Source organism: Alligator sinensis, unplaced genomic scaffold, assembly GCF_000455745.1.
Source record: "Alligator sinensis unplaced genomic scaffold, ASM45574v1 scaffold1550_1, whole genome shotgun sequence".
Lineage (NCBI taxonomy): Eukaryota > Metazoa > Chordata > Crocodylia > Alligatoridae > Alligator > Alligator sinensis.
In genome coordinates this window covers 172212-182884 of record NW_005842885.1, presented here as the reverse complement: position 1 = coordinate 182884, position 10673 = coordinate 172212, and the positions used below count along the sequence as shown (strand labels likewise).

Sequence of the window (10673 nt, the reverse complement as noted above, 5' to 3'; positions counted from 1 at the left end):
CATTTTCAGAAATTCCTATTACATTTGGGAAAATGTGTAGCTCCCCCGGCCACTCTCCACCCCCCCCGCCCCCACACTGGCTCTGGCCACTCCTCCAGCTGCTCATCACCCCCCACCCACCAGGCCCAGTACATCCCTAGGGATGGCTCTGCCCATACCCCCCGCACCCTGCCCCATCTGGTAGACAGAGATGCTAAACACAAAATGCCAACCAAAGCAAGAGAAATCTTGCATATTCAAAACTTTCAGGCCCTATTTAGTGACCACTTTTGAAAATTTGAGCATGCCAGTTGAGACTGATTTTCTGAGAAACTTGATCTTTGAAACAGTTACCATAAAAGATAAATTATTCTCCAAATCTTCCACTGCTAATGTTGACAGGTTTCCTATCCTCTTGTCTTAGCCATAAGACACAATGGCTGGCAGTTAAAATTGGTCAGTGGTCCTAGTTCTTTGCAAATGCCATCCTGTGGTAGTTTCACTCCAAAATGCAGCTTAGGAAGTATGTACATAATCAGAATGTTCCTTTCAAAGGCCTATGAGAGGTGTAACTCTAAACAGATTCCCTTAATTTAGTGTCCATTTGTACTTTTGGCAGTTCCCACGTATCATTTAGCTTGTTTTTTTAAATATAAAATTAAAACTAGATAAGTGGAAGCAGAGTTTAGTAATGCAGCATGCTCTGCAAGGAAGTTGTTTATTTCTTCTGGTATATGCTATAAAAAAAGGGCTAAAAAAGCCATGTTTCATTTTCAGCCCCATCTCAGATGCACTGGTCAATCAGGTTTCTAAATCACAAGTCATTAGGTAGTTCACAGTGCTTAACGAAAGTACATTTTTGCTAACCCAGCTGCAAGATAGACATTAGCAGAGTGCAATGCAGTTAATAAGCTACAGTAAAAGCTTTGTTATCCAGCATGAGGGGGGTAAGGGGGATACCAGTTATCTAAAAATTCTGGTTAACTGAGATTTATAGCTATCAAGAAAGACAGGAGCGCAGTGCAGCCACCCCTGCTGGGCACAGCCTGGCCCTGGCCCTGCCCCAGCCCCATCCCATAGCAGCAGCCCGTGCAGATCCCTAACTAATGTAAACAACAGAAATACTTGATGCACTTGCCAGATAGACTCCGCAAAGATTCCAGTTGCTAAAGTGAAGATTTGTATTGGGGGATATTGGAAATTCCAGTTAATAGAGTATTCTGGTTAGTAAAATGCCGGTCAACACAGCTTTTACTATATATTATATGAATATACTGCTTCATGACATAGCTACGAAGACAAAGTAATATTATAAATTTAAGTTATGATAGAAACTAGGATTCCAAGATTTCTCCTATTAAGTCTAAATCATAACTTCTTGCTTGGTCATCAGTTTACAATGTCAGAAATTATGACCTGTGAATTGCAGTTTACAGCTAAAGAGCTATTGACTTGAAACATGTGTGCGTGATGGATACCTTAGGATTTTTACCAAGGATTAGCAATGAGACACTGCAGCCTTTGATAATAATTTGAATCCAACATGGATTAAGAAAGAAATGACAACCTGACAGTATATTGATAAATATATTTTGGAAAAGGTGTCTATAAGCTATAAAACAGTGTTTGATTAATATGCACCCATCTAGAAGCTGTATTAAAGTATGACACAAGGACCAATAACATGAGCACTATGGCCCCCTCTACACATTACAGATATTATGCAATTAAATGAGACCAACTACACATGCAATGTATCTATCACACAATAAAAAGATCCAATCAGCTATAAAGTTAGACCACAAAAAGTGTGTGCTAACTTTATAGCTAGTTGCTATCAAGGTTTAATTTGCATGTGTAGCAGGGTCTCCCCTGGGGCCAAGAGCTGGGTTCCCAGCCTCAGGGGTGAACCTTGCCTAGTGCAAAAACCCTGAGCCCCAAGGATTACAGCTGCTGTGATCAGAAGCTGGGGGGAAGGAGGCAGGGGTGGGGAGAGAGGAGTGAGTGAAACCCCCAGCCCATACAGAGCTCTCAGTTTGGCTTGTCACATGCAGTCAGGACCAAGAGCCCCGTATCTGATGGGGCTCTCAACCCTAGCTGCGCCTCACTTGCAGCCGGGGCTGAGAGCCCCATCAGCTCCGGGGTCTTGGCTTCAGCTGCATGTTTCCCCCATAACTGGGAGCCTGCTTCTTGCCAGTGCAGGGCTCCCCCTGCACCAGTAATATAGCACAATTGGATCCGATGTGTGATCCCACAATCGCGCCTCCTGCCATGCACGTGTAACATGGCAGAAAACACAATTGTGTGGATCGCGTATTAGATCCAATCATACCTTTACCTGAACATGTAGAGAGGGAGCATATCCGGTGAAGAAGCACAGTGCTGCTTGATGCTATATGATATGGACTAAATCAACATAAAGTTAGAATGATGAGCTTTAGAAGTTTCTCATAAAACTTCATTATAACTATTCTTTTAACATTAAGCTGGCTTGTCAAAATCCTTAAAATAGCCCTAAAGCATGGCTACAAATGGGCAGCATATACAACTCTTTTATCAGTATAAGTGAGTTACTTTTTTCACAGGCATTTGAACATACACTTATCATTCACCCTCCTTTCCACCCCAACACACACACCAGCTGAAAGCTTATCACAGTGAAATACAGGGTCAAAAACTGCAGGGATCTATATAACATAAAACAATAGAAGCACTTTGGGATGTTTCAGAAAAATAAGGCACTAGATGCATGTCAAACTTTTTTGTAAAGTGGTCTATTATCATCTCACAAATGCATTACTTACAATTGACTGACATGGGTAGAAGCAGCTATCTATCAATATGTTCTCAAGAAGATCTTGATCTGCAAAAGAAATACATAAAAATCTACAGGATTCTAAAAATATAAATAAAATTCACAAGTAACTACATCTGAGCACTGAAAAACTGCTGGGTTAGAAAGATATTAAGATTTAAACAATGTTGTAAGATTTTTTAAAGTACAAATTTAAGTGCAAAAGTAATAGCTCAATAGAGCTGTCTTCAGACCTGATCCAAAAGAAACACATCCATGGAAAAAACAGAGGATTATAATTCCAGTTCAGCTGATATATAAGAAGTCCAATACACATGGTAAAATATAAATGCTTAGTTTCATAATTACATGAAAGTCGCATGTATGCACAGGTCCTTATTTTGCTGCTCTCCTTCCTTCCTTTCCTCAGGAACCTGAACTCAATCATTTTGTGGTCGGTGCTGCCCAAGCTGCCATCTACTACTACATTCCCCACCAATTCTTCCATGTTTGTGAGCAGCAGATCAAGAAAAGCATGACCCCTAGTTGTCCTCTTCAACACCTACCAGGAAGCTGTCCCCAGCACTCTTCAAAAACTTCCTGGATTGTCTGTGCACTGTTGCATTGCCCTCTCAGCAGATGTCAGGGGAATTGAGTCCCCCATGACAGCCAAGGCCTGTGATCTGGAAACTTCTGCCAGCTGTTTGAAGACAGCCTCTTCCACCTCATCCTCCTGATCTGGTGGCCTATAGTCCACAACCACCACGATATCACCCTTGTTGCTCTCCCCTCTAACCTTAACCCAGAGAATTTCAACAGGCCTATCTACCACTTCATACTGGAGCTCTGAGCAATCATACAGCCCTTTTACTAGATAAAGAGCAACTCCTCCTCCTCTTCTCCACTGCCTGTGCTTCCTGAACAGTTTTTACCCATCCATGACAGTGCTCCAGTCATTCGACCTATCCCACTGAAGTCTCTGCTATTCCAATCATGGCATAGTTCTGTGACTGTGTGAGGACTTCCAATTCTTCCTGCTTGTTTCCCAGGCTCTGTGCATGCCTGTACAAAACACCAGAGATAACCAGCTGATTGCCTTATTTTCTCAGGAAGAATGAGAAGGCCTCCCATTGTCCCTTCCTGCTTGTGCTTCCTCCAGGTCACCTGCTTCCCCACTTACCTCAGGTCTTAGTCTCAATCTCCCGCAAACCTAGTTTAAAGCCCTCCTCACTACGTTAGCAAGCCTGTCTATGAAGATACGGTAATGTGAAGCACCCAGAGGAGATGCCATACTGCCTGGACTGAGGGCCTATACCAATTATTCCATACAGTCGTGGCAGGTAAGATCGTAGGCATTCAGAGGCAGATGGTCAGTGGTGAACCCTAAGACCAGGGAGTCCACAGATTCTACTGCCCAAACTATCACAATGCCTACCAATGGAACTTCAGCAGTCCACAAGGTGAGGCAAGAGCTGAACTGCCCTCTTTAAAGCTGCAGGAATGTTCTTCTCTCCACCCCAAAGAACTAAAAACTTCTTTCTAGTTGTTCCATGCTTTCTGTGCTACATAACTTCTGTGAGCAATTTAGGGAAAGTTTTACTTACACTTTAGAGCACTGAAAGCCAGTTCATAAGATGCACGCTGGGAATATTCAACTCTGAAGATGGGCAGGGCTGGTACTGGTTCATTACCATAACTTATCAATATTCTATCCTGAGGCTTTTCATTATGAATGCGTTGGAAAATATTAGCTGCATTTATGTATACAGAGTCACAATAGCCAGTCTTTTCAGTCAGGCTTGTTGTACTGTTTTCGGCAAACTCCCTCTCATTTGAAACTGTCAGTTCACTCAGGTTTGAAACATCACTTTTAATATCATTATTTGAAGGCACAGAGCTACTTTTGGAACTTGGCATTTTTCCTATTGATGGTACGAAGGCTGACAAATCACAATCCCACTGTCTCTGCAAAAACAAAAACAAAACAAGTTTTATCAGAACGTTTAATTCTATTTCACTAAAAGCATTTTTCTTTGTTTTTTATTTCCTTTCCTAGGATCTAATCCTGCAAATATTTGAGACAATATTAAGCATATGTAGACATATGACCAGATACCTAAAAGTGAATTTTTCTTTCTAGGCTCTTGCTATTTGGACCTTTCATTCACTACTGCCACAGCCACAACCCAGTGATTCCAAAACTGAATGCATGTACCAATAGCAAAGTCCCACATCAGGAACTTTGTAGCCACAATCTGCTTCCTAAGGCACACGTGCTACAGATGCAAGCATCTGCCATGGGTTTTAATGAGAGAATCAAGGGATTCCAATAAACTTTTACTGGACCAACTGTAGCGTTGCTTTTCCCTGTGGGCTGCTAAGGTTCCAATGGTGGGCATGCGCAGAACTACTTAGGAACTGAAGCCACCTCTACAGCTGCAGGGAATGCATTTCCCAAGTCATTATGGCTACAAGAGCACTGCAACCCTACTACATACAAGTTTAAGACAGTTCCAGCAGCCCCTCACAAAAGAACATGGCAAACCTATCCAGTGTGAAGTAGTACAGAGTGTCCAAGAGTTCATGGGATTTTCCTATCACTACCTCCACTGGTATCTCTAATCTGCCTGCTATGCAAACATAAAAAGCTTTGGAAAATTCATGAGTCATTCAGTTGGTTGGAAATGGGAGGTAGGAGGAAGAAGGGAATAGGGCTGTTGGAACTGGTCTACCAGTTTCTGCAGACATTCTTTCCTACCACCTTGCTCCTGCTAGTTCTAGCCATGTGGCTATCACTGAAAATCTTGACTACACCTATAATATTGTGTAGAAATGGACTATTATAAATGTGGGGGAAGGAAGAACCCAGGCAAACAGTGAAAGTTTCTGAGGCCAAATTTAATTAAGCCAAATTGTACAGTGAAAGATTAAGGACTTGAGACAGAGATTCAGAGCATGCAAATATTCCCCTGTAAGTCTCTAAACCTTGTTTTTGCAAGGATAAATCTTAGTTAGGTCCCTACCATGTCAGTACAGTAGATAAGTGAGGTGATTTCTCTCTCTGTCCACAAGAGTAAAAAGGAAAAGTACACTCCCCACCCTGCTAGGAGGGAAAGTTAATCTGATATCTCAGAGTTACCTTAAATGCTCCAGAATTTGAGCAGAACTCATTGATGCCATTATAGTATTAGCGAGCAGTACCAAAGCATAAGCACATCTAATATCAGACAAGACATACTCTGTACAAAGAACATCTGAGCTGGAATCTCTGCACCATAAAGGCATAACGAGTTAACATCACAAAGGTTAAACATAACAAGATAAATAAAGACTGTGGTTTCAGGTAATGCTCTGCCTAACCATTGAACCTCCAGTGCTGAGGCTTCAAAGGAACCCATCTGGAACGTGAACTTGCTTCCAGGAGATAAGAGAACAGCTTGGTAGGTATTCTGCCTCATCTTAGTCCTCGCCAGAGAGGGTGACACCTGACTGTGCTAACTCTGGGAACAATAGACTGCCCTACCCTTTTCTTGAAATTGAGTAGAACAGCTCTTGGATGACCTGCTAAACTTAATAAAAGGATTCAAACACGGAGTAAGAATGATTCTGGATCAGAGTTACAATTCAAAGGAACGCCAGCTGGAAATGAGTGTTCAGGTCTTCCAGAACCTCAGAGGTTATACTGGCTTCTAAGGATCTTAATCTAACAACTACAGAATTCAAGTTTTCCCAAAGTAATCTACTTAGTGGATTTATTGTGATTTTTTAAATCTCCTGATCTACCTGTTTTTACTCTTAATGGGAGAGATTAAAAAAAGCATCCAGGTAGAAGTGTTTAGTAAAAGGTAAAAGTATTTAGTAAAACATGGTGATGTGATGGGTGATGGTGTGTGGAGGGTTTGTATTTTTCTTTTTTTTAAAAAGCATTTTCTCCATTTTTGTCAAATGAATTCTTTACAGGGAGCTTTCAGAACTGGCATACATATTTCACTATTTTTGCAGGAAATTGAGTGGTACTGTTTGAACCTTTCTGTTGAGAACCTGTACAATTTAGCCAGGACTGTACTAACACGTTGAGTTAGCTGTAGGACTTCTATAGGAGGGATACAATTCTATATTAAGTTGTATTGGAAGTTCACTCCTTCAAACTTTTTCTGAAGGGGAGGGTCTATGTTAAAGTGGTACCTGAACTTTCCTGCAACTCCACTGTGCACTGGAGTCTCTGCCCACCCTGAGCTCCCTGTACAATTTTTCCCCTTCTCATTTATTCTTGGGCTCTGTAGAAGCTCCTTTCAAAACAATCTAGAAGAAAGCTTATGGCAGAGATCACACGGTGTATATTAAGTAGACAGTGCAAGGCTTCGGTCTTCCTACAATAGGCAGCAAGAAGGAACTGAGAGGCAGCTTTGTCGCAGACAATGCTGCAAATGTATCAAAGATGAGAAGAAATCTAGAAGAAAGTGAAGAAAACTCAAGCTAATAACATATGGCTGCAGTGCTCATTTGATGCACCTCTTAACCAAGGACTTCAGTGCTCCAGAAATAAAGGCTAATTTGTTGAAATGGCTAAATACTTCCATAACAACCACTTTGCAGCAGCTGCTCTGAAGAAAGCAGGAAGAACTAAACCTCAGTCTCCCACAAGATGTGCAATGAAACTCAGTAGTGGACTATTTTGAGCGATATGTTGAGAACTGGCCTAATCTGATGACAATTTGTGAAGAAAATCATGACAAAATAGATGGAACTGTCATAGCCAAAGTTCTCAACATTGGGCTAAAGAGAAATATAGAATGTATGCTGACTATCCTGAAGCCTATTTCTGTAGCCTTGAACAAACTGCAGGGAAATCACTGTTTTATGGCTGATTGCTTATTGCTGAAATTTGGAAGGAACTGGGTGAGACCTTGAAAGGAGAAATGTGCAATGACAGAGTTAAATTACAGGCATTATTAAATTTTAAACTAGAAAATTATCTGTTCTTTCTAAAAAAAAAAAAAAAAAAAAAAAAAAAGGAATGGACCAAATACTATCTCCAGCTCATTTTCTTGCCAGTATTCTCAATACTCAGTACCAGGGTTAATCTTTAACTGCTGAAGAAGAGGAGTTGGCTATGACATGGGCATCTAGCAATCATCCTTCCATAATACAAACTATAATAAATTTATAATAAATGTATAATATATAAATTTTAATAAAAAATATTTTCTTCCTTAGAATTAGTTCAAAATTGAGAAATCGGTTAGGAACTGAAAAAACAGGAATGCTTGTCTTTCTTTTCCAGTCTATGAATAAACAGGAAGAGAAAGGTGAAGACTGAGTTTGCTGCCACATAACCCAGTATTTAAAGTTTCTAATGTTGAGCTGGCTCAAATAATCTATTTAATTTTTGTTAAAAAACACATTTCACATTTATAACTAAAATAGTTACAAATTCAAATATACTTGTTTTGTTAAAATAATTATACATGTTTGTTGTTGAAGAAAAATCTCTAAAACATATAAGCTTGTTGTTTTGATTAAAAACAATTTAAAATGTTGTAATTCAGTTTTCTAATGCAGCTGCAAAATTAATCTAAAAATATCAAAATAAATCACTGCTTTAAAATGTATAGTGTGTACCTTCTGTAAATGAAACCTACATCTATCTCTGAGTTGTGAAAAATATGCATTAAGGTTATATCAAACAAGAATGCCCTTTTCCTGACCAGTGATTTAAGCCATGGTTTGAACTGATTTGATTTAAATCAAATCTACTCACGCTGAAGGCATTCAGGATAACATACCAGAGCTCATCATTTTGAAGAATATGGTAGGCTTTCTCCTTAGCAATGTGTGAGAGGCTTAGATGTAGTACATGCATTCCCTAATAAGAGGCAAAGATTTCTTTTATTGTATCATCTGGATACTTGGGATAGTTAGGCGAACTTCTGAATGCAATTCATACTTCATCACATCACAACATCACTAACACCTTCCCCAATAAGAACAGGGGCATCCTGAACAACTATTATTACTCTATTCAATGTCACTTTGTCCTTAGACAAGTGACTGGTTCCTTGTATCATTGCTTCATTAGTTAGATATCTTTTTCTACAGCATCTCCCATTACTCTGTGCCAGCTTCTATGGTTATCAATAGCTGGTCTTATTGGCTGATGGAAAGTTTAGGTAGACTGGTGCTGTTTTAATCAGAATTCAGGGGAACAAGTGGCCTATTGTTTTAATCTGCAATAGAATACAAAATAAAGTGGTCACGGTCAAGGTTACCAGTTTCTAAACCGTATCAAGTATACTGCAGCATACTAAATCTTCTGACCAGAGACACAAATTATGCTGATACAGTTACTTTATACTTCTGAAAGTCCTGTGTGTATCCACAGTTAACAGTGAAGGCCGAAGGACAGGTTCCCCACTTTCCAGTTTCCATGATCTGTGATGAGGCTCAAAGAATTAGTCCAAATAAGGAGTAAAAGACAAATCAAGTGCAGCTCATGGAAGTCACAATTCCACAAGTTCAACAGTGTAAGAATACAGTGGGAGTAAGAAACTCATTCCAGCTTTAGAGAGTTCCAGATCCAGCACTAATCCCCAGTTCTTAAAATACGGAGTCTACTTTACAGAGACCACTTGCTTGAGCAGTATCCCTTGTCCTGATTATTGCAAACGTTGCTGCCACTGATAAACTCTAGAGCCCAAATAAGCTGCAGCAGGCCAGTCACATTTAATTTATTAACACCCCCTTATTAAGTAAAAGATCAAACCTGTTCAAAACATAACACAAAGATGAGTTATACAGAAGTGAGGATAAGAATAAACACTTCTATAAACATGCACAAAATGTTTTCCAGTGCACAAGTCCTTTATACTACCTTGACGCTAGGGATTTTATGGAAATCTGCTACATTAGGATGAGTGCAAGTGCACCAGTCCCACCAAAAGCATCATATAGCTAGCTCCGCAGCCTCTCGGAAAGTTACTCCAATCCCTTTTTCCTACCTAAGCTGCTGGTCTGTTTTGTGCTCCTGCCTGATCCACAGCTCTGCTTTGTGCTCCCAGCCCCTGGCCCCTTCCCACGCTGCTTTCCACTCCCTGCCCTGATGTCCCTGGGCAATCTGCTTCTCTGCTTTCTGCCACTTTCCCGATCCCCTGCTCTGCCTTCTGCCCCTGTCCAGTTCACTGCTCCACTTCCTGCCCCTCTCCCGTTCCTGCTCCGCTTGCTGCCCCCCGCCGGCCCCAGCCCCAGCGCCGGCCACGCTCTGCACGGGCGCGGCAAGGCGGCGCCGCCAGCAGTTTACTCCGGTTACCAGGGCAACAGCTCCGCCCCGCCCCGCCCGCGGCCGGACACCAGGGGCGGGGAGGGGGCTCGCGCGGGCGGAACTGGGGAGGGGACCGCGACGGGCTGCCTCGCGCTTACCCGAGCGCCGCGCTGCCGAGGCTGCGGAGCGGCCGGAGCCCGCGCGGACCCCAAATCTCTACCGCGCCTCTGGGGATCGCGGGGCGGGCCCCGCCCCCTCTGCTCGGCCCCGCCCCCGGACCGCACCGGATGGAACGCAGCTGTGTGGCCGTTTCACTGAAACAAGGGTACTACCACTCCCCTCCTGAGGGGGAGGTTCTCTGTGCTTATCGCAGCCAGTCGCCCCGAGCCCCCCCGGCGAAGTGTTTGTGCGCCGCGCAGTGTTTCCGTCCCCGTAGCAACGGGGGGGGCGGTGTCTAAGGGGCCGCGCGCTGCTGTTGGCGGGGGAGGGGAGGTTTGCCCTGGTGGCGGGAGTGGGAGGCATATGTGCGCGCGCACCCCCCCCCTTACTTATAATCCTTGGCCTAATTATTCCCTAATTCCATTCCAATTGCTATTGTAAGAGTTCGCTCCACTCTCTCAAAAAGGTATTTGCGGGCTGTAA

General features: G+C 42.4%; 1 protein-coding gene across 4 annotated transcripts in view; it reads right to left on the bottom strand.

The window, feature by feature from the left end:
• NSUN7 (NOP2/Sun RNA methyltransferase family member 7) overlaps positions 1-10314 on the bottom strand; it is a 41281-nt gene extending 30967 nt beyond the window's left edge. For 3 of the 4 annotated variants that reach the window (XM_025192059.1, XM_025192060.1, XM_025192061.1), the window contains exons 1-3: positions 6134-6207; positions 4378-4738; positions 2784-2842 (exon numbers count right to left, since the gene is read on the bottom strand). In XM_025192059.1, coding sequence (XP_025047844.1) covers positions 2784-2842; positions 4378-4738; positions 6134-6136 — 423 coding nt within the window. In that variant the 5' untranslated portion in view covers positions 6137-6207. Of the gene's footprint in view, positions 1-2783; positions 2843-4377; positions 4739-6133; positions 6208-10189 lie in introns of those variants that run through there. The other variant, XM_006035881.3, reaches the window with a different exon arrangement.
• Positions 10315-10673: the final 359 nt, after the last annotated feature.